The 24,663-nt window shown below is 38.7% G+C and overlaps 1 protein-coding gene across 1 annotated transcript; it reads right to left on the bottom strand.

Annotated features, from left to right (window-relative positions):
• Positions 1–30: 30 nt before the first annotated feature.
• LOC122997528 (receptor-type tyrosine-protein phosphatase epsilon-like) lies at positions 31–23,977 on the bottom strand. The gene is made up of 21 exons (XM_044373722.1): positions 23,890–23,977; positions 17,246–17,501; positions 10,859–10,930; positions 9,246–9,342; positions 8,693–8,766; positions 8,119–8,255; positions 7,868–7,958; positions 7,629–7,705; positions 7,503–7,539; positions 7,280–7,377; positions 6,565–6,684; positions 5,310–5,473; positions 4,205–4,340; positions 3,852–4,001; positions 3,295–3,388; positions 2,852–2,928; positions 2,579–2,713; positions 2,245–2,370; positions 1,934–2,085; positions 758–893; positions 31–629 (listed from the first exon to the last, which is right to left on the bottom strand). Exons 3-21 carry the CDS (start codon positions 10,923–10,925, stop codon positions 555–557), a joined length of 2,043 nt encoding a protein of 680 aa, XP_044229657.1. The 5' UTR covers positions 10,926–10,930; positions 17,246–17,501; positions 23,890–23,977; the 3' UTR covers positions 31–554.
• Between the last annotated feature and the right edge of the window lie 686 nt (positions 23,978–24,663).

Below are 24,663 nucleotides of genomic sequence, written 5' to 3' on the forward strand. Positions count from 1 at the left end.
ATTTTAGCAGAAGCATTAATCATTTCAGCCTACTTAACAAACACACTTTATTCTCTTCACTGCAGTCAGGCATGTTAAGTGGGCAGCATAAAATACAATACTAAAATAAACCAAAGGCATTGTGGTCAATAACAAAATAAAGCAGAAACAGAAGAGAAAGCATGTACTCTACAACACATTAGTGATGCATTTTAGGTAGGAAGTCAGCAACACATACTACAAAGTATATACATTTATATAGATAAAGATGGCATACAATTATTGAAATTTCCTCTTTTGCTGCATTTATGTAACGTAAAACATTTTAAAGAACCTAATCAACCCATTAAGTAAACTATTATAATTTCTATATTTTACATTGGACTATTTGAAAGAGACAGACTCTCCTGGAGCACAGATGTTTTCACTTATATTACAGTATGTTACAACATATTTTTTTTTTAGATCTGTAATCAAGTGCAAAATGTAAAAAGAGTTGCTTTAGAAAACAACATTCAGAAAAAAATTGCATAAGTTTATTTGACAGAGGTACACAGAACAGTATCTGACAGATATTATTTAAAATTGGCGTAGTCTGAGAAAATGTCAACAAAATCCTGAACCACTTTGTAGCAGAAGTCGTATTGCTCCTGGAAGGAAAAGCAAAGGAAAAGTGTTAACATGCATGTATGTGCAGAAATGGTTCCAAACAACACAAACTTGAATAAGCTGACAGTTTCTGCACAGCAGGTTTGATATTATCTTGTTTTCCACCTACCACAGTCTGAACCATGTGTGGTCTCTGCATGCGTAAACTCTTGACTGTCTGAAAAACGTCCAGGAGGCCTTCAGCTTTCACCCTCTCCAGAATGTTACTGAGGGCAATGAAGGTGCCGGTCCGACCTGCACCGGCACTGAAACATGAAGGACAACACTATCAACAACCACATCACATAATGCACACACTGGAAAGCCTTCAAAAATAGAGAGATTTGTTGCAGGGTTGCAGTTGGGGAAGAACATAGAGAACAATTTATAAATGCAGCTCAGAAGTAGAACAAGGAAATTAAAAATTCTCAAAGTTTCTTAATTTCTTTAACAACAATGTTGCAAGGAAATTCTTGTAATCTTAGCAGCGCACCCTTTTTCCATTTAAATGAAAAAGTTTGCAAGAGAAAAGGTGACCTTTGTGTAATAGTGCTAATAATCATCCTCACTTAAAGAGAGGCTAATCCAAACGCTAACACTAATCAGTTTGGAAGCTCAGTGTTTGACTGAGTCAATGTTTACAATGATGGTGGGATGGAGGGAAAGACAGAGAGACGAGGAGCAAGAGTGATTCGGAAGAGAAGCGTAGAGAGACGTTGGGGATTGCAACGGGTTAGCCCCATTCCCGAGGGGCGGAGAAAAAGCTTTAAAAAGCCCCTCTTAGACAAGTGGTGATGAAGGAATAGAAGAGAGTGATGACACCATTTCCTGTCGTTAGCTCATCTTATCAGATTAATCATAGTGGGAGTCAGAGGAGATTTCACTTTGAGAGGTTTTAATTGACTGTGAATCAGTGGATTGGATCAATCCCACAGGGGCATGCTGCTTTAGAATCACTTCACCTGAAGCTAGGTTCTGATCAAAGCTTTCACAGCTAAGTCTTTATAAGGGATCACATAAGTGGTTTAGGCATAGAACACCAGGTCTACTGAGGCAAAATGTAGAATTTATTGTAACAGACATTTGTAGGAAATCAGAGTCTGTAAAATTGAAATTCCTTCCAATATCACTCTGAGAAATTCCAGTGTTTGGGTAACAAAGATGCAGTGAAAATGAAAAGGGTTGTACTGCAAAAAAAAGAGTGGACTAATGCAAATACAGGGTAGATATAAAAGGATATACTGTATATAATTTTCATCCGAGGATGCACATAAAGCTGCAGAATTGTCAATCTGAAGTTTCTCACCTGCAGTGCACAATTATGGGACGGTTTCCAGACTGCTGCTGTTGCCTCTGCACAGAGGCAATAATGTCAATCATCCCTCTTCCCTCAGCTGGTATTCCGATCTCAGGCCATCCGTGGAAGTGGAAGTGTCGGACATGTTGTGACTGCTTTTCCTGAAGAGATGGAGAGCTTACTCTGTTATTTTCATGCAGCTGAAAATGGTGGATATAATGATATTTTATGCACTTTAAACTGCTTCATCTGTGAATGCAGCACAAATATACCAGGAAAGCAATTATGCTACAATATGTTGTAACTGAAACATTACGCACTGGTCTGTAGGTGAGCACCATGTCTTTGAGAGTGAAGGTTTCACACTGCGTATCTCCAGTGAGCTCCACAGTATAATCTCCAAATGTTACACTGCCCTCTGATGGCCAATACTGGAAACACTTTTCCTGGTAGGAAAGGTCAGATGGAAATAAAATTAGGCTATGTTTGACTGATTTATATCGTATTTTTCGTTTTATGCATCCAGTGTGCACCACAAAAGCACTATAAAACAATTAGATACATACACAGTATATCAGGAAAAAAGAAGACAATGAAGTAACAGAATAAAAAAGGCTGTTTACTGTTCTCTTCTGCAAGAGCACCACACTGTACCTGCTCCCTCTCCTTTAGTTCGGTGAGCATAACGATTGAATGACACCTCCACTCCCACACCATCCTCCAGAAGTCCTCCACTGTGTGAGACAGGGGGCCCTGGGTTGCGATAAAATAGTCCTTCTGCCTGTAGCCCTGGAGGGTAGATGATCCAGTAAACAAGACTTGAGAGTGCAGCAAACATAATATTTTGCATTGTTTGTAAAGGAAACAATGAGCTTTATATATACTTCTATGGGAAATCTATACAAGAGGTCGTGAGGGAGTGCTTACATCAATAAAGGAGGCATTGATGTAGTCGGTGAACTCCTGTCCTCTTTTCACTGAGAGTATTACTCGGTTGAAATCATCTGCAAAAAGAAAAAAGGAAAATGAAACTTTCCACCAGTGATTCCTAATAAAATAAAAGTTTGAAAAGGCTGATGGAAAAAAATCAGCTAAGTAAAACTTTAGCTGTGTTATTAGGGCCAAACACGCCAGAGCTCATATTGGTTTGCACTGTAAAAAGTTGTACGCTGGCTGGCTTTTTTTCCCACTGTTCTCTCAAGTTTAAGTCAAGATGTAAGCTCTACTTAAATGTAATTGATCACACAGACATGATCTGATTTGCCTGATATCTGTGTACGGCATCTATAAATCACCATCACTGTGATACTTTGATGTTACGTGGATGTGATGTATTATGAAACTGCTCGGAGTATCAGAGTATTCCTTACACGGAATGATCTGAAGCACACGGTTCTTCTTCATGTTGGCAGGAAGGTTCCCAGTTCTCATGTTCTCCTTCATTATGCGCACGTTGGTCAGCTTCTGATGGGAGGAAACATGGGCAGATGGACACAAGCAAAAACTTTGTTTGTTTGTTGTACAGGACGGTGCAATGCTAATAAAAATGGTGAAATAAAGCTAGCAATGTTGACTATATTTTAAAAATGGCAACAACTAAAAACACAAGCTGGACATAAACAGTTCTAATCAGTCGAGGAGAAGGAGATAAGAAGAAGATAAGGCAACAGGGATTCATTTCACTTGGTGTGTAGGGACTCCGCAGCGAAAACGAGAAATTTTCACAAAGCTACAGTAAATTCTATGTGGCAGATGGTGGCGCCTTATTAAGTTTTACTTGATTCAAAGCATTGTTATTTATGTTACCACTGCCAAGAGCAGCACCCAGGGCAAGTTTTCCATGAAAATATACCCATGCAGGGCGCAGGGTGATGGGGACGATTCATTACTGACTGAAATGTTTAAGAGTGAGCTTCTTTCTTCGTACCCTGAACTCCTCCTCCAGGCCCAGCCTGTCGTGGGGAGCCCTGGTGTTGTGAAGCCTCTGCAGATGGCCCTCCAGAGAGCACACATCTAGCTCTGTGTCTCCATACAGATAGTACTCCAACACAGCCTGGTAGATGAAGGAGTACTGCATCTGAGGAGGAAGATAGACGAGAGAAAGGAGAAGAGGAAGAGGTAGGAGTAGTCGCTTTAGTTTGCCAAAAATATTTCCTGCTATTTTAGTATCATAGACAGTTGTTGCTGTTTTCGATGTCCTCGCTTGTTTACCCCTCGACTAGAGCACTGAGTTGAGCTGTCAGTCCAAGATACAACAGGTCAGAGAGGGTCAACACTTACATCTGTCTGGATGAGTTGACAGCGCTGTTCTCGTATTCTGCTCACAAAGCCAAAGACATCCACCCTCTGTTCCATGTGCATCATGTCGATCATGCTGTCAATGACAATGAACGTCCCAGTCCTCCCCACCCCGGCACTGCAGAGACACAAACAAGAAGAAAGCACAAGGTCTTAACAACACAGTGTAGCTACGAAATGAAAATGTGTCAAATAAGAACTCTATCCAACATTAGATGTGTGGTAAAAAGATTATCTGTAGCAAAAGAGGAACACCATGGAAGATTATCATAGGCGTAATGCAATAAAACAGACATGATATAAAGATATAAAAATATTTTTGCATTCCTGCTATGCATCGCCTTTTTTCTTAACATAGATGTCAATTGACGGCCATGAGCATGTGTAAAAGCGCTTCACCTCTGAAGCCCAAAAAAACTCCTAATAGATTTACAAGGGTCATTTCAGCAGACGGCACCTCTGGGAGCACAAAGCTGGGATTCCACAGCAGGGTGTTGAAGCCTCTTCAATGGGCCCCATTCAAGAACAACAGTCCCTCTCCCCGAGCACCTGTTGCAGCAGTTGCTACAATCGACTGCAGATTTCTTTGGTGAGGCTTTGCACTGATTGGCCAGACAAACATATGCACATACCAGGCTAGCTATTACAAAATAACTAGAGAATGCTAAAAAAATGTATATATATGTGTTGATGCTTTCATTCATCTACAATTAACTTCTTTTTGTTATTTTATACATTTTAGCTACTGTTCACCTTTAATCTTTTTAAACATAACTCTATCAAATAATTAAGAAATTCAACTTTAACCTTATTTAACATAATATTATTAAATTATTATTAGGGAGTTCGCCTTTGACCTCTAATTCCATTAAAACCAGGAAATCTTTGTCGTACCATTGAAGCATGACAACAGAAAATTCCTCATTTTAAAAGTGAGTCCACCTTTTCAAGAATAAATCAGGACTTCGGGTGGAAAAAAAATGCAGAGCGGCACCATGTATAGCAATTCTGAAATCAACTTAGAGTCTATTTATATGACTATAGAGGTGATGCCTTTTTCGGGCTTCTTTTATAGTACACATTTTACCTGCAGTGCACAACAATAGGTCCAGCATAGGATGGATTGACAGCCTTGACCTTCTTGAGGAATTTCAGCATGCCGATGGGCGAAAACGGCACCCCGAAGTCTGGCCAGCTGGTAAAGTGGAGCTGGGTGACCAGGCGGGGAGCTCGGGGACCATCACTGCCCTGCTGTGAAGCACAGACACACTAAGTTTATACGTGTGCATGAATAATATTCACAGTGCAGCGATAAATCAGTCAACTGACTTGTTCAGTCGATGAAAAATTGGAAACTGCAGGAAAGGTAACCCGACATTAACTGAATTGTATTTTTTGTCATGTTGCAATTTGTGAAAGCACAAAATATATTTAGTAAACGTGTGCTGGTTTTCCTTTGCCTCACATATCTCATGAATGCTCTCTCAAGAGAATGTAATTTCATTCTCTTGAACACTTGGTTGCTCTGTGTTCAGAGGAGCTGAATGTAAAAGCAACCAGTCTGTCAAGCTTGTTCTGCAGTGCTACAGCACAGTCACACTTTTCACAGAGTCAGAGAGGATATCTGCACTTCTCTGGCTTCAAATAGAGAGGGAACAAAGTGAATTTTGCAGTCTGAGGGCTTTGCGGTACTGCGATGGCGCCCAGCTCGGCAGTCAAAAACAGAGGAAACAGAGATACTGTGTGTGTATGAACCTCTAAAGATGAGATGATGTGAAAACACTGCACAGTAGTAGAGTGTGTATATTAAATACACTCGTACGTATATCGATTTTTGTTTTTGTTTTAAATCTTTCATGCTGGTCCATTTCAAGTGTTTTTCATTTATTTATTATGTTTTGTGTCCTATTACAGTTTACTAAAATGTTCCAATTTCCCCATGGGAAATTGAATATATTAAAATTTTTTTTGAATACCAGCTCCATGCAGCTTTGTTTGATGTTTAATTTTTAATAATATTACTGCTATTATGATTATGTATTTTTATAACAATTAAGAACTTTATTAAAATATTATGATATTGAACATTTGTATGTCTAATTAGAGACAGCATTCATCTTAAATGATTTTTCAGAACAATCTCTGCTTATATTTGGTATAATTACATTTTCCCTGGTCTACGCTGAGCCAGCTGTGTGTTTAAAACCACACATGCTCTAAAATTTAAATAAACCTATAGTTTACACCCTTTTAATATTTGTGCTGACAATGGGCTTAAAACAAATGTATCCTTTATTAATATCATTAATGTCCTGATATGTAGATCCACATATTTTACTTACATATTGAACACAGAATTTTCTAATAGTGTAGTCCACCAGCACAGTGAAGTCCTCCATTGCCACCCTGATATTGCCGTACATCCAGCAGCCTTTCTCTGGCCAATACTGGTAACATTTTTCCTGATAAGAGAAGAGAAGTTATTCTTTTTGAGCCTCCAAATAACAAACACAGTTTATTATCATTGCAACATACATTAAAAATGTTTGTATAACAGCGTTTATTGTGTATATCGTTATGTGCACGTGTATAAATGTGTATTAGACGATGTGTATTTCACAATCCAATTCAAAGGCAATCACAAGGACTTTGTGCATTTCTCTGTCAGTCAATAAGATCTTCACAGTGACGTTTCAACTCATTAACTAGATTCTCAGACTAATTATCATGAAGCCTCTCAGGATCTTATCAACAATTATTCCATCATTGATCCCCAATGCCTCTATTCTGCCGTATCAAACTTAATGTTGAGCTCTCAATTGATCATCCCTTTGAGGCTAAATTTTATGCAATGCTAAGTAATCTGCTGGGTGACACTTTGTATAGATTCTCAGTTGGGAAAGGGGTCAAATAAATTATACCAATGACTTTGGGTCATGAGAATACAAAAGGATTTCGCTAATGGTGCAGCGGAGCTATATAGATAGTATAGCTTAATTCTATAACACGCCCTACTCAGTAGTATGCAAAGAATGCAGCGCAGAGGGAGAGACAAACCTCTTTCCTTTCTTTCAGGTTTGTCAGCATTACTATAGTTGCTGTTTTTTGTTCCCAAATCATCCGCCAGAAGTCGGCTACTGTCTCAGGCTTTGGACCTGCAGCAGAACCAAGAATATTATTAAAAATATCAATATTAAACTAAAAAAAACAGATGATTGGAAACAAAATGACTCATAAAATGAAATGAAATGGAATGAAATGAAATGAAATCTGCACTTACCTTGAGCTGCAATGAATTTGTTCTTCTCTTTATAGCTCTGTGCAGGAGAACATAGTATTAATAGCAATTTATCAAGAGCCTTACTGCATCATCTGCATTAAAAGCTTAATTGTAATCAAGACTCACATCGATGTAAGATGCATTTATGTAGTCTGTATACAGATGTCCATCGTGATTATTCAGTACCACTCTTGAATGATCATCTGTGGAAGAGAGAAAAAAAACACCAACAGCTTGTAAATAAAGTAAGTTCTTATTTTCATTTTGGCCCGCACCACCTTACCTTAAGATTTAGAGATCAATAATACTTCAAGTCTAAAGGTTACATTAATATTGTTGGCTGCAGAATATAGATCCTCACTCACATGGTAAAATGTTTGGGTATCTGTTTTTCTCTCTGTTGTGCTCTCTGCTCGCCTCCTCAAAGGACCCGTGGTGGTAGTAACATGGCAGCGACTGTAAAGAGAGAACCCCAATCCTCATGAGATGAAAATAAAGCCACTGGTACACAGCCTGCTGTCATAATAGTTTATTACAATTTTCTATATTTGTTCTATACTTGCAGGACAAAGATCTTCACTCCTGCATAGTCCACACCAAATAAACTCGTGCTTACATTAAACTCTTCTCTGAAGAGCTTGCCATCATCGGCAGAGCGTATCCGGTACTCCTCCTCCAGTGAATCCATAGGGATGGGGAAGTACCTCTTGGATGGCGAGGGAGATCTGGGGAGGAGGACCACTGTCTGCTCTCCTGTGTTTAAAGGAATATATGGCAGTCAGAATGCTAACGGTTCCCAAAAGAGAACATTACAAGCTCTCATAGCACCTGCAAAAACAAGCCCGATGGCCATTAAGATTTCCTACTTCTGTGGGTACATGACAGAAATGATTTCTTGAGTCATAAACATAGTGCTGCTGCTCCTGCACGAAACTGTCTTAGCTCAGAATTTGGCCTTTCCGTTTATTTATATATTTTTTACTTGAAGTGAAAGTTTATATGGCTCCCTACGTGCTGGGAAAGCTAAGAGCCTTCAATAAGCTTTCCAGCTACCTTAGACTCCAGATCGTGAAATTTTCCTAGTCCATAAAGCATGTAGATCTACAAATCAAATGAAGAAATAAAAAAAGCAAACAGCTACATTACATTTTCATGCACTGGTAATTATATTGAGTGCAACACAACAGTACCTTGTTCCTCCAAAAAGCCATTTGGAATCTTTTTATCCACCGAGGTAACAAGAGCTTTCCTGTGGTTTTTGAACCTATAGCAATGACAGAGAGAGAAATAAAGAGAGCAAAAACCGTCAGAGAACATAAAGGGCAGAAATCTGTATTGAAAAAGCTAAAATGAGCTGACCCAAATCTATATAACAGAGCTGTTAAGCACATAAGGTAGGCAAACACCAAATACCAAAACCAATAACAACCATCTGAGAGAGGAAAAGCTGTTCCTCCTCATGTCGGCTTCAGGACGCAGGAGCTGGCTGGTCAGTGAATGAGAATCTGCGGCCTGACCTGACCTACTTGTTTTTGTTTGCTGTCTTTACTTGAGGTGCAGCTGTTTACCCATAAGCCAATGCTCACCGCCTGTTTCCAAACCAGCCCCACCCCTATGCCCTGACCTGACACACTCACTCTCACACACATGCTAAAAGGAAGGGAGAGAAAAGAGAAGTCAAAGAGATGCATTCAAAGGCAGGCAAATAGTTGAGAATGCATGTGTGACTGCAGGTTCGTTCACCTCAGACAGTAGATCGTCAGCAGGACAACAATGATAAGAAGCAGGGATATGACCAGTGTTGAGGGCAGCACATGAGCACCCTGATGGGTGGGGTTTTCTGGATGGAAGACACAGTGAATCATATTAGTTATATTCCATAACACATCCAAATAAACTCTTGACATTTGAAGGAATAGTTTGACATTTTGAGAAATATGCTCACTTGCTTTTTTGCCAAGAGTGAGATGAAAGGATCGATACCACTCTCAAATTTGTCCGCTAAATGTAAGCTGTCTGTCAGGAGTCATTTAGCTTAGCTTAGCATAAAAACTTGAAGCGGGTAGATGGTCCCCTACTACTGACACTCCTAAATGTGTTATGTTTTTGTCTGCTGATTTCTGAAAGCAGGACTTGAAGCTCTGCGGTGAAAAAATAAAAGAGAGTATGGAAAAAGTGTTTGTGTTTCAAGACTACTGCCCCTACTCTGTTTTCTAAAATAAAAAAATTCAAAATTTCTAAAAATAAATTGATCATACAAGCAGAGTGTTTTTCACGGTGTTTGGAGCAGGCGTGTGACTGAATGCGCACTCCTATGCAGAGCTTCCTCTACGCCTGTATGTCATAGCCTGCAAAATATCTCTGCCCCAAGTGACTTATAACTGTATCAAATCCAGACATCCACGACCAAATTAGTTTGAAAGAAAATGCAGCTTTCATTGAATTTCATATATACACAGCATCACAAATAACCAAATATTAAGCTTGTCTGAACATTTATGAGTTATGCGTGATCCAGTTATCAGAAAAGTGAACGGAGTATCTTTTCTGCATAAGGAAACCATACTTTTATGGCTGCATTCATTGTCATTTCCATGGAGAAAATTCAATTATTTAACTTTTTTCAACTAATTTTTGCTTCTTATTTATAAAAGGGAGTAAAAATATGAGGTGAACAATAATATTATATTGTTCATTCAATATGTTAAGGGAAAATAAAACGAGTACAGGTAGTCACAGCATCCTCCGCACCCAGAGTCATGAAGTTTTTGGCCCAATCCCACACGAGGCCAAGACCGAGCTCAACAAGTAATGAACCCTTCAACATTTTATTTACATGATAAACATCTAGCTATTTGTCCTCAGATGTCAAATATGTTCCGAAAAATCTACCGAGAAGTCTGGAAATTTGAGTCTGGAAAAGTATGGAATTAGTTGTAAAAGTATGCAATTGAAATGGAAATGGAGTAGTAACCCTGGGTTTTACGGGTGGTTATATGACACACCGTTTCTTCCTGGAAGTCATCAGGAAGTCACTGCTCCCTGCCAAGAAATAGTCCAAGATATAACATGTTTAATAGTGAGCTTTAGTGCTGCTGGTAGGAAGATTATTTTACCTTTGACAGAGCCAGGATAGCTGTTTCCCACTGTTTCCAGTCTTCATGCTAAGCTAAATTAACCATCTCCTGGCTGTAGCTTTCATATTTAGTGTGTAGATGTGAAAGCAGTATTGATTTTCTCATCTAACTCTCAGCAAGAAAGCAAAGAATTGTATTTCCTGGTATGTCAAACCATTCCTTTAAAATCTGATCCTTGCTAAGTACAGTGTATTGCTCTTAAGTCGTTGCAACAATTACCTGCAGTTTGGTTCTCATGAGATGAATTATTCACGGCTATAGTGATCCCAATCAGAAACAACACCATTGTCACTGTGGATGAAAAACAGAACAGTCACACAAACAGGAAAAAACAGTTAAAGGCCCTGTAATTCCTTACATATTCCACTGGAAGGCGCCAAACCAATATGAAATGCTTGCTAGTGAGGCAGAAACGCTTTGATAAGGCTTGGGAGTGATGTCTGTGTGTCTCTCCGCTGAGCAGTGAAAATCCTTATGGGAAATCTGCTTGCAGCCTTGTCCTGTCAGGCCGACTTGAAAGAGCAGCAGCATCTCAAATAACCTAATATTCAGACATCAAACCAAAAAGGGGGGCATTAACCCATAAGTGACAGTAACCATATCCCCTGTGGTCTCAGGATTTGACACTGTAGTTGAGATCAATGCAGTGTTTGTTTGAAGCCGTCTCATTTTGCAGTGTTGTCTTTGATGTACGGCACTGTGCAGCCTTACAAAACATCCTGCATGATGAAAATAAGACATCCTGTTCCTCAATAGTACTTGTACTGTGTCCAAAAGGCACAAATATGTTTTTTTAAGAAATAGTGATATTGATAAAAAGGCTTTTAGAAAGAGTGTTGTGGTGTTAAAATCTGCATATGTATATAGGTTATATTGTTGGCTTTACGTAGAAGAGCAGATGGTGTTGTTTTCCTTTTTACTGCAGCTTTTCCCTTTTTCTCCCTCCATCACACTGTCTCTCTCTTTCCCTTCCTCTACAGTGAACCGTAATTTATTTCTAAACCACATTCTCACTCTTCCGTTTTACTTTATTGGTGGAAGCTATTAGTGATTTATTTGTGGCAGGGTGTCTTTCCAAAAGGAAAAGGATACGTCACTTTCCTCCCAACTACAACAGAAGTGAATCGGTCCTGACACATTATCTTTGCATCTTATTATCTATCTAAATTGTAGAAGCCAGTCTCTCCAATCTCACATCCATTTCCTCACATTCTCCCCAAGTCGTTCAAATGAGAGGGTAAGAAATCACAGAATAAATTGGGCAAACAGGGTAGATCTGCCTAAATGGCTTTGATGGAGTAAATGAGAGAAGGAAAATTTGAGTGTCCTAATTTGTCCTCTGTTCAGAGTACCCTTCTTGTTATAAAGGCCAGAGGATTGGATGGAATAATTCATTGTGTCAATTTAGTTCGTCTAGAAATGGATCATCTAGGGGCCTAATTTGAGATGTTTGAGAGAATGTCTTGCACATAACCCTAGGGGGGGGTTCATATAAATATATCTCACAGCACTTTTGTAGGAAACAGAACTACATAATAATGCGCTAACAATGTGCTCACAACAAAAATTGATGTTGAAAATTATAAAGTATTATTGGACAACAAATTAAGGGCTTTGGATTTTGCACATTATACAGTCTCTTCATGCTGTACAACACCAAGGATGCTGACACACATGCATTTGCACACTAACAGGCATAATCATGGTGGCACTGGCTGAAAAAACTCCTTTTATTTAATTTGCATAATGTTCACAGTCCAGTTTTATGCTTATTTTTACCCAAATATCATTAATTACACAAATTTAATAAACCTACACCCATCAATGTTACAGAATCATAAGTGGGTGCACATACACAACATACACACACCATGTTTTCTCATTTTACATGTATGCATGCCTGCACATACATCCCACAGCCAAAGGCTATGTGTTGCATATGTGCCGCACTCTGTTGGAGGAGCAATTCTCTCCCCAGTGTTAACAAGCTGACAGTGTCAGCACCTGTTCCCCACACCCCACTGGGCAAGTCACATCCACTCACACAGCCCCATCCTACAGCTCTATGCTGCAAGGCATGCTGTGCATACGGGTCACTGCATAGGCCACGGCATATCTGTCATCTCCTGGCAGCTATACAGAGCAGTATACACAAGATATAGCCAGGAAATGAAAGAATAGAATTGAAATGTAAAAATATGTCTGTTTAAATAATAAGTGATAACTCTGATCTAGAGCAAGTGATTTCCTGACAGAGGAAATGCTAAAAAATAAAAATATAATTGAGTTGGCATGTATTGCAGTGAGGGCCTCTGGCCAACAGAGGGAATTGATAACACAACTGTAAAAGTATGCCAAGCAGAGGAGGAAGCAATAGTAGACATCTCATTTCTTGGGAAAGCAGGACATCATACTGTGCAGACTAGTTAAACAGTAATTGACAGTGTAGTCACCTATTTGTTTATTAATGGGGCTTGACTGCACTTATCTTAAGTCACTTTTGACAAAAGTGTTGGTTAGTGCAATGTAGTTTTTCAAAAGTGATTAACTACAAATGTTACATCTTTTTCAGAACAAAGGGAACACGAGATTTTGTGTTGCTTTTGGTAATAAGTGACAGTTGCAGGTCCTGAAAAGGTCTTGAAGTGTCATCCCACATACAGTACAATGCATCAAAGTTCAAAAACCCTTAAATATACGTATATATAATATATATACAGTCTTTATATCTTCAGTTCAGCCTTAGAGGGCTTAAAATTGTTGCAGTTTCATGTTGTAGTTTTAAGTGGAGAAAAAAAAGGCAAGTCATGGTGACACTAACAGGATATGACTTTCATTGCTGTATCTGCTGTATCAAATTGTCATTATTGCAATGACTGTGGTCACATATTTTATCCTTCAGCAAAATCTACATTTATCTTCATGGAACTTATCATGACTCATTGTGACAAATTATTCAACACAGCCTCTGCCACTTACTATTATACAATTTATATATCTTAATCAGTATATGACATCATCTGACCCTCATATGAAGAGCCTCATTTTATACAAGGTAAAGATGCTTCAGTGTAATTGGTTGCCATCCATCCATGCCATATTGCATCATTCATTCCACAGCTCTGCTTTTCTGTCTGTCTGCTTTTCTGCTTTTCCTGTCTGCTTAATGAACAACAATGTGATTACTTCATTCTCCAGCACCTGCTTCACATAAATGTTCCAGTGAATTAAATTATACTGCTTCACTTGAGCTGGGAATGCAGAAGAAATGTATCCCACCCATGCATGATACAATGCTGATTCAGAATGTACAACATGCTGGTTGAACCTTGGGGGTAATGTTAATATTTTGTGCAGTAATATGCATTATTCAACACTGATCAGCTCTGCTTTTGTGGTTGTGAACAGAGATGAGATGGAGGTCATAACATGAAGTCATAGAAACTTCAAACTACCGCTTAATTACTGTACACCTCTTAAATTCCAGTAATCATAACACCCTTAAAAGGATCTGTTTCGCTTCACTTTAATATATCTCCCTCACCTTGGCTCTCACATGAAAAAATGAAAACGAGACTCAAAGAAAATTGACTTCAGACACCAACACCAACCACAGAAATTTTTTCCTTGTGGCAGACCTGCACCCTGTTCACTCATCTTTATCATTAATTCAAACCAAACTGCAGGGGAATGTGATGAATTATCCATTTCCAACCAGAAAAGTAAAAAGGGGACTAACACAGGCGATTTAACCTTACAGATGTGACCAGAGGGCAGATTTTCTTTTGCAATAACAATAAAGCTAAACGTCAGTTGTATCAAAAACATTGCTATGGGTGCTGAGAAAATATGCTTAAGCAAATGCTGGTACAGAATTCTGGATATGTAGAATAAAGCATAATCTTTATGACTCCATGCTGACCTCCTGACCTATTTTAAACACCCCATATAAATAATAGAGTTATATGAGCATGCCACAGAGAAAAAAATACATATTGTAATGATGCAGTTTACATATAAGACGCATGCGGTATGGAACATGCTTCTCATTACTCAAATGCATGTCATAAAAAATAAAATGTCTTCAATGAAGTTAAGTATAGCTTTAAATCAATTTTAGCACTCGTAAACATTTACTTATATACTTATTAGTATGTTAATGGATCTATTGGCAGGCCCCACTATCTGGTTAAAGAACTGATGGCTTTCTTTCTGGACTTTTTAGCAAACACATTAAGTACGACAGGAAAAATTCAAAGTGATTTTTGTCATATTTTACCTCTGTTGACCTGCTAAAACCTGCAATATCATTCATAAGAGAACATATTTCTTTGCAGTCCTCAACTAGTGTCATCCTGCCCCACTCTGGATGGAGGATGCTGCTCAGAATTATTGAGTGACATTACCTACTTTAACCGTGACAACTACTGAGGCATCTACACTTAACAGTTTAATTTTACAATGATAGCACCCATCGCTTATATTTGAATCTCAGAAATGACTGTTTTGTAGCTGAATAGTCACGAGAAATAATCTCCTGGGCAGTGGAGCATGACATCTACTGTCATGGTTGAAACTGATCAGGTTTGTTGTGTGGATCTTGTTAGGAAATCATAGAACTTTGTAGAGCACAGGCACTGATGGTCTTAAAAGTTTTGAGGACATTCAGGAGAATTCATACTCTACTATCTTTCAGACAGGGTTAACATAGTGTATATTAAAATTGTGCAACTCATACATGGTCTTTATTCTTCCTCCCTCTGTGCTGTCTAATCTGCCACTGTGTTTCCTTTTGATGTTCTTTTATTATACTGTATGCGTTGTCATTGTGCTCTGGTTTAATACCACACAATAAATTGCATCCCTGTATTTGTGAGCAGTCTATTTCAACTTCACAGCCAGGAACCTGAATGAACAGCTTGCTCAGTAACCCTTCTTTACATATTTTTTTTTTCAAAGGTGTAAAGAGAAAGCATGGAAAAGGCAATAACAAAATATTTACACCTTTATAAAGGTGCTGCAATGAGGTGCCAATGGGAACCAGCTGGCAATGATTATGGTGATTTTTATAGGTGGTCGTAAAATCTACAAATTTAAAAAATGGTTTAAAAAAGCAAAAACACTGCCAATAGTACATTTTACATTAGCACTTGGTACTATTCAAATGGCACCAGCACGAACACGTCTGTTGCTTTCATGCTATGAATGCACATGTACTATGTTGATGCGTCATTTCATATAAAAATTCAAATAAACTCAACCCTAAATCCCTACAGTTCCTGTTTAAATCTGCTTTTAGGTTTTCAATGCATCCATTCTTTATACCTGCTGATCCTGCTTAGGGTTGTGGGTGCATTCAGCCTACATGGGTTTTATATTGTACAGTGAGGTATTATGAGTTAGTGAAGGGACTGTATGAACCACATCTAGCCACAACCAAAGACAACTGAATAATGTTTGAAAGTAATGTGGGTACGATATTCTGTGTGTTTCCATTCACTACACAGTTCAAACACTTTTCCATGCTAAGTACAGTGCAATGAAAAAAAAGTCTATAGCCACACTGAGGCTATACTCAGGCACAGTGGTGATTTGAACTAAAAGCTAATGTTGTCGATCTGGAACCATAGGAGCAATATTGCTAAGTATAAACAGCAACTAGAAACAAATTTCTAAACATCGGTGGGGCATAAAAAATATGGAAAAATACAGATAGAACATACAATGCACAGATACTTAGAGATATTTTGAAATGTTAGAACAGTGATTTGCTTCATAATAAAAGTAATAATGGAGGTATCTCAAACAGTAACAAAATATATCAAATAGCTGCATCCAATCATGTCTCAGATCCTACACGCATCAATACAGCCTAAAAGACAAATCCACATTTGTGGTTGGCACAGAATAGATGGCATGTCTTGTACACCAAAAGATAAAAGATGTTGTTTCCAAGGAGAGAAGGAACAAAGACAGTGCAAAAAAAGGAATACCAGAAGCAGCCACCGCTTTCATTGTCAAGTGCCAAGGAAAAGGATGGAATTAGAGCACAAACACATGTCAGTAAAGTGTGGCAGTAGAGAGAAGAGGAAAGATGAGAGAGGAGATGAAATGAGAAGAGAGGGGAGAGGAGTCGAGCCGGAGGAGATAAATGTCTAGATTCTGGGTTCAGAGATAACAGACATAATGGAAGACATCCTTAGTACACAGAGGCAGTAAAAGGGTTGAACCTTCACTGTCTGGTAAGTCACTGCTATATCTTCAAATGTAGCTCGATGTATTTCACATGTAACGAAAGCTTTACAACAATGCTGCCTTTCAAAATACACCTGTCATGCGTTTATCAAAACATTACATTACAAAGACTTTGAATACTATTGTATCTGTATCTCTCATCTTCTTAACCATTCACTGTCTGCCACATAGCTATAGTCAAAAGAATCAATCTGAAGAAATGATTTCAAATACAAATCGCCTTATCTAGAAAGGAGACACTGTAAATATTGGATTAGTTCCCTTTAATGGATTGAATTTCAATTGATTCCCTGGACTGACTGAAACCGCATTGACTGTGTCTGTGGTCAGAAGGATTAATAAAAGACTTACACTTCCAAGCAAAGCCGGTGTAATCTGGTATCAGTTGACCCGTCAGTCCATAGCAGCCATTCAATCCCAGTTCCTTTCTTGGTTGGACTTATTGGGGGTTTTCTACCCTCAGTCCTTCTCCTACTCACATCCTCTCTGAGGTCTCAGTAACTATACCAGTTGAAGAGATGATTTGATGTTGGTTGTAGTGCCTGAGGTCGTTTTCAGCTGTGTCAGAACTTCAGATCGGGATCAAGGCACATCTGATCATGGAAACCTGGAAAATGAAGCAAAAGACAAATAAGCAGCCTTAAAAAGCTCAACCAAACCCAAAAGCTTGTCTACATATTGTTACATGGTAGTAGAGGCAGATTTTCCCTGACTCACTATCTGAGGCTGACTCATAGAAAAAAAAACATTGAAAATGAATACTCAACAAAAGAAAAGTGAAATGAGTGGGAGTTTTCATCTTCCTGCAGAATGTCTGAGAACCTGACTTTGCACTACAGGACTTTAATAAACCGGGTGAGTGTGCATGTGTACTGTATGTAGACATGCAATCATTTGTACTGCACATGTCCAATGTTTGTGTACTGTTAAATGGTCTCATCGACAGCAACCTCTGTTACAAATTACAGAAACAACTGTTGTTATTTATCTCCAGCCATGCAAAACTAATTCTCCCCAAATGAATCTTTCCGAACATCTTTGTGGTAGACATGAGGAGTTTACACACATTGACCATTTGATTCCAACAAAATAATGATAAAAAATCACTTTCAAACCAAATAACATTATCAGATTTGTGTCCACAAACAGTATTAACCAAGAGTTTCTGACTCACACAACTGCCCATGAATGTGACTGTACGACAAAAACCAGTGCATAAAATGGTTGGAATTAATTCTTCACTATTTACACAAAGACTTTACTGTGATGTTATTCTGTCGCCTTCCTTGAGTCTGGGAAAGAAGGCATGCCCCTTGTGCCCACTCACTCCTACTCTCCCAGAGTCCTACTGCCCACAGGTGTGAGACACAAAGCCATATTGTTAACACTTGGCCGTTGTAACACAGTCGAGCAGAAAGCTGAGGAGAGGAGGTGAATTAGTCACTAGACCCAGCTGGACGAGCCCTCTCAGTCTGAACGATGGTGAGGAAAATTAATGAACAAGGTATGGAAAAACGCTTTCCATCCCAGTAGAGAGGCTGTGCTCAGCTTTTCCAAAATGTTGCATAGTTTTTGGTGTTAAAACACAAACATGTTTGCCATTGCGAACACAGAACTTAGTATTGCACTTTCATAAAGTTGTGGGACTGGCAAGAGACAGATTAAATAAATAAAGTCAAAGCAGCAGAGGCTTAGTGATCCTGACTTTTAGTCCCTAGTAGTAGGGTAGGGTCCAAAAACACTAGATCCTATACTTCCCATGATGTAACTGGAGAACATGTTACATTAGAAAGTCCCTGCCTACAGTATGCTTTTCAGACCCCAAGCTTAAATTGAGATTACTCAAGTGATGTCATTAATTGTTTTGCCCTGCCCACAATTAGTACATTGACATTGATATGTGAAATGGTTGGAGTGCTCCTTTAAAGTTCAATGTCTCCAACGTGGTTCAATGTGGCGCTACTTTCTCAGATTCAAGCAGCTGCATATTTAAGTTACTCTCCGGTGCATTTATTATACATGTGGAAGTGGTGAATGTACTGATGATATAAGGTTGAGCTAAAATTATATGCTGAGAAATGTGACCTTTGACCTGACCCGCAAACACAAATCCTATTACTGAATCTGTCAATCAAAAATGAATCACAGTGTAACCAGGCAGAAATGCAATATTAGCGCTGATCTCTCAATCTGAGGGCTTTTTCCGCTCCCAGGTGGAACTCCCTGCTTATGCACTGTGGCTCTTATATAAAACAGCAAAGTTGTTATGCAGTAGGTTTAAGAAAAGTTTAGTTACCAAGCAGTTGTCAAAAGACATAAATAATAAATAATATAGGTAATGTGCTATACTGAAGTAATAATATGCTTCGAAGAACAAGGCTAAGCTTTTTGCAGTGGTAATATATTATCATTAATGATAAAAAGCCTGAGCTAAATGATAATAGGTATAAAAAATGTATAAACTGCTAAGTTATTCATACTGTATTTCACTTGCCTAAAAGTCCCTTGAGAGACTTTTTATGAAACCATCTTCATCTTTTTCACACAGAGTATTGTTCTCCTTTCAGCTCTGCACATTCAGTCCAAAAAGAGAGGGAGACATGCTCACGGCATATGATTACTGCAGGCACAAGCACTTCCTTTCTGTGCAACTCTGCCCATTGACTAAGAGGGGAAACATGCAGGTCATTAAAGTTTTATAGCAGTGCAGTCATCACCCAGCAGTGCGTGGTTCAATCATTAATTTATACCAAAACAGGCAACGCCATGCTTTACTGTAGCAAAGCACAGCTATGAAATAAAGTTACCATTTTTAAAATCGTGATAGGCATGTTAAAATCTTTTGAAATCCATGCACAAATCTGATGGGTGCTATTCACATAGCCCACATATTCAATGGATCTAATGTTAGCTATTCACACGCTGTCTTCCTGAAAAATAAATCCAATATTGATGACTTCCACCCGAGAGGCACACGTGGTGAATCCATGGTTTCATACATAATGGGGAAAACTGGGGCTTCAGAGAGCACAGATGCATGCAGTAACCTTCATTCATGATCCTCTAGCAAGCTGAGATTGTATTTTATCAGTCCGTTTGGAAAATTTGATTTCACAGACAGTGTATATAAGTTCAAAGCTCTGAGTATCTGCATGTTTGCAAATTGGATTCTCTTTAGGAACCCAGTCGGAGCCAGGGGTGTTTGGTTTTTCCTAAGAATAGTATTTGCTATGTCTCTGCTAATATTGTGTGTCTTTATAAAACTGTATGATAGACCCATAGCTGTTTTTTGATATTTATAAGGAGATGTTTTTTGATACCCTGTACAACCTAAGCTATTTATCAAATACACTGTGAAGAATCAGGTACCTCCTCCGCCTACAGTATGTAAATTTGATTGAGGAGACTCCTTCCCATGATAGAGCAGACCTGTGTCCTATCCCCTATATATTGTCATGTCCCTCAATACCCTGAAGAAGACTGTCATGTTGAAATGTTGATAACTTATTAAACTATTTTTGCATCGTTGCTAGGGGTGTGCAACTTCCTTCCGTCACGCTTGTACTTTTATTATGGTCAACACTTCTCCACCACTCATGTGTGTTCCTCATCTCTCCCACCCTGTAAATGTGATTCTACCAGTGAGGTTGCTCACTGAAAAATTACCTGAACAGACATCAGTGGAAATGCTGCTTTCTACAGTATGAGAAAAATAAGTATCATGCTGAAAAGTCTTTTACAAAACATATTATCTATATTGTACCTCGTTCATGTGAAGACTGTGCTATATATTTTTTACTCACAGAAACGTTGAACCTTAACTGACTGGTCTACTGAACACATCAGTGCCTATGCCTCAAACACCCATGCTTTGAAATGGGTGACTATTGCCAAGGGAAATAGCTGAGAAATATTATTTCTATGCCTCTATATCAGAGGATGAGAGGAGTAGTTTGAGGACTCTGAAAATGACACTTCTGGGGCATTGAATACAGTAGGTGAAACCAGGGACAAGAGATAATAATCATTGCAATTACAGCTTCACCACTCGTTCTGCCACAGCTCAGCCAAGGGTAACAAGTTTGGTCCTTTCGCTATAGAGTCCAGTAAAAGTGGCCTAAACTGTGAGAACAAGCAAATAGTGTCACTGCTATTCAGCCATTTATCACATTAAAGATACATTCATGTTGTGATATACAGATTGTTAGGTGCGTACAATGTTTTAAACAATTTCATGGCTTCAGTCTGATCCAGCAAACTGCTGTTGTAATAAATATGTTCCGATTTGCTTTCTTGCAACTGCATTTTGAACGTCTTCTGAAACAGCTCTGTCTTTAAGAGCAGTAGCTCTCATTTAAGTGAACAGTCACTTTCTTCCCTCACAATCTGACAGCGTGACAATGTTACTTCCTCTTCTCACAGCAAGTAACATTACAAGTTGTGGTTTAGCTGTGAAACAATGACCTCAGCAAGAGGCTAAGCTCGAAAAAGACGCAGTCTATTAATAGTGAAATACAAACAAGAACTGGCCTTGAATCAGAAGTTTAATACAAGAAGAAAACTGATGTGAGAGTGCGGTGTGCTGTGCTATATTAACATGTGTGAATGCAATGCCTGAAAGATTATAAGAGAGCAGAGTTCATTTCACTCAACACACTTTATCATCATCATCATCATCAGCAGCAGTACTGCAGAGACAATCAGAGTGTCGTCCTATCAAAAACAATTGTAGTTTGTCATGAGGTTATGAAGTCTTTCTCATCCTCTTGCTTTACCAAACAGCTCACTCTTGTCAGTATAAACACATGCACTGGGAAGGCCATACACCTTATTTCAATGATAATTGGTACAAATTATGCTAGACAACAAAGACGTCAACAGTGACAAAAGTCAAACATTTCAGAGCAGTGAATTATAAAATGTAATTACCCAGGCATGTAATGTAAAATGTATATGGCTACATTCACCTCTGATTAGCTCACATGACTAAGTGACTAGTGACTAGCAGAGTGCAAGCAAGATAATGAAATGTTAAAATATGAATCAGTTTGTATTAAAGACTTTGGCTTTTCCTCACTGTGAAAATGTGTTCTGTATGAAGCATAAACTCTCCAAAACAACATCCTCTGTGAAAAGATGTTGGCAAATCTACAAAACTTCAGGTGCATTCACACTGATTGTGAATAGGCATAAGTCTAAACAAAATGAAATACCAGATTTTTTTTAAATTAGATAGAAGAGAAAAGAAGAGAAGAGAAGAGAAGAGAAGAGAAGAGAAGAGAAGAGAAGAGAAGAGAAGAGAAGAGAAGAGAAGAGAAGAGAAGAGGGAAATAAACTTCAGCTCAGAGGACATAATTGGACTCACTCTCGATTGTCTTCAGTCTGTGTGACATCTTCAGTCACACAGACTCTCCCCCCATCACTCTTCCTCTGCTCTTTCATCTCTTTCAGCCCAGGTGTTCAACACCTGTTTCATACCTGATGACACCAGCAAAACTGAATTTGGTTTTATGATTGTTTATAATCTGATAGAGCATCTATGGCAACCACAAAATTAGTCTTCAAGCGGATGGCCATCATTTTCAGCAAACACTACCAAAGAAGTGGCTGACTCAACAATGACTCAAGTCTTCCTACAAATATCCGGTTTTTAAATGTCAAAATATCTCCTCATAACAAAGCTCCTCATTTGTATTATTCATACAATATCAAACTGTTTTCCTAGTGTTAAGCTAACTCTTACATCCATGCTAAAACACTTTAAAACAGGCCATTGTGGATACATTTAACACCATCAGCATCATTCCCACCTTAGGATATTGAAAAGCCATTATGAAATGAAGCTTTGTATTAGCATGTGTCTAACAATAGCTCATGTATTCCCAGAGCTACTGTATGTAGCCCAATATTCAGATCAGAGATGAGGAATCTGAGGTAATTCTAAAATTAACATCAGCTTTTAGTAGGCCATTTAATCAGGGGGATGGAACTGAAGGTCAAATTATTGTGAATGAGGCTATTGTGAATGAGGGACATTTATAATTCATGTATGAACAATTGACATTTCCATTAGTTTCCCATACTGCAACATTTATGACAGAGTATCTCCTGGTTGTCTATTGTTATCATAGCAATGCCTGTCTGAGTCTGTACCAAACAAATACTATGAAAATATATCTCTCCTGTTCTTGTTCCATATTGATGGATCAGTATTTATCAAAAGTGTCAAAATGAAAATGACACAAATATAAGATTTTGAGAAAATGTGTGGAAGGAATGGAAGATTGTTCTTGTTATTTTGAAATCAAACGTTTGACCGGAATATGGCCTTTGCAGAAACTGACAGATTATTATGCTTTCAGCTGATCAAACAACCCATATGATGCACACTACAGCATCCCATGACTGTTGTGTGTGCAGCCTACAGGCCTTTCTACTGTGTACTGTATGTGTACTACGTGTACCTCCCCCTTGCGTTTTCTGTCTAGACCGGTGAGGATGCTGCATATCCAATGCGCCCCCTCCCAAAAAATCTGATCGGGAATTCTAACCCAAAATAAAATATTCTCCAGATTTACCATCCACAATATGCAACTGTTGGTAAAAGGGGAAATATATAACCACATGGAGCATCCTGGTGGTCGCAGGGCGTGTTGATTTGCTCCACTAACCCATATTTACTATAGTCCATGTTGTTTGCACTGAGTTCAGGAATGGCAGCGTCTGTGACAATTATATAAATCGCAGTGGCTCGTTTTCTTCTCTTGAGATTTGTTGTTTCAAAAGCTTTTCGCGAGATGCTGCTGTGTGATTTTGTCAGAGATGCAGGAAGCCTTATGTAGTAGATCAAAGCTACACTGGCTGTCAGAAAAGATCTCAAAAATAAGGCTGGGTAAATAACCGACAGAAAACAGTTTACGCACAAATAACGCAGAGTAGCCCCACTGTTTTTTTTTTTTTTTAGCGCTGTTTGTTTGTTTTTTTCTCCATCTTACCGTGGTACTCTGCGATGACCTCGCCTCACACGGCGCAGCGGCTGATGATAACGGTTTGTGTCCAGGCTGCAAGGACCCGACGCCTGCGTCTCCTGGTATGTCCTCCTCACATATAGATATATATATATATAAAAGCATACACACACACACTCACGAGGTTGACAAATAATCAGATCGGAGCCGAAAAGAAAGCGTTCAGGTTCTCTTGATGATCATGTTCTCTGCAGATCTCTCTGAGGATGCGCTTCCCCCTGCCTGCCTGAGCTGAGCCGTGTTATGGCAGCCGAGTGGAGACTGGAGACCCTCCCCCGGGCGCAAAGCAGTGTATCAGGTGGACACTCAGCATCCTTCACATTCCTGCATCACTGGACGATAAAGGGCATGCCTGTTCTTAAAAAAGGCGTAGTTTGTTCTTGTCTTTTTTTCTTCCCCGTGGTTGTTTTTACGGTTGACATTTTCGCATGTGACGTTTGTTCAATATATTAAGAAAGCCTTAAAGCTGTAACATTCCTGTGTCCTCTAGGGGGTTTATATTACGAGTTCACATTGACCTTATCTCAATTTATGATATTTCTTCATGCCATGTGTTAAAATCTTGCATGTTCAGTGGTATTTTGACAAAACAGACTTGTTTCTGCATTTTAATGTTTTTCTATTGGGCTATGAGCTCCATATAGATAGACAAGTTCATTTTAGTGTATATAAAAAGTCATAATGCGTTAAGGAAAACAATCACAAACACAAAAATATATGGATATCTTGTTTTAAAACAAT

Source organism: Thunnus albacares, chromosome 14, assembly GCF_914725855.1.
Source record: "Thunnus albacares chromosome 14, fThuAlb1.1, whole genome shotgun sequence".
In the NCBI taxonomy this organism is placed as follows: Eukaryota; Metazoa; Chordata; class Actinopteri; order Scombriformes; family Scombridae; genus Thunnus; species Thunnus albacares.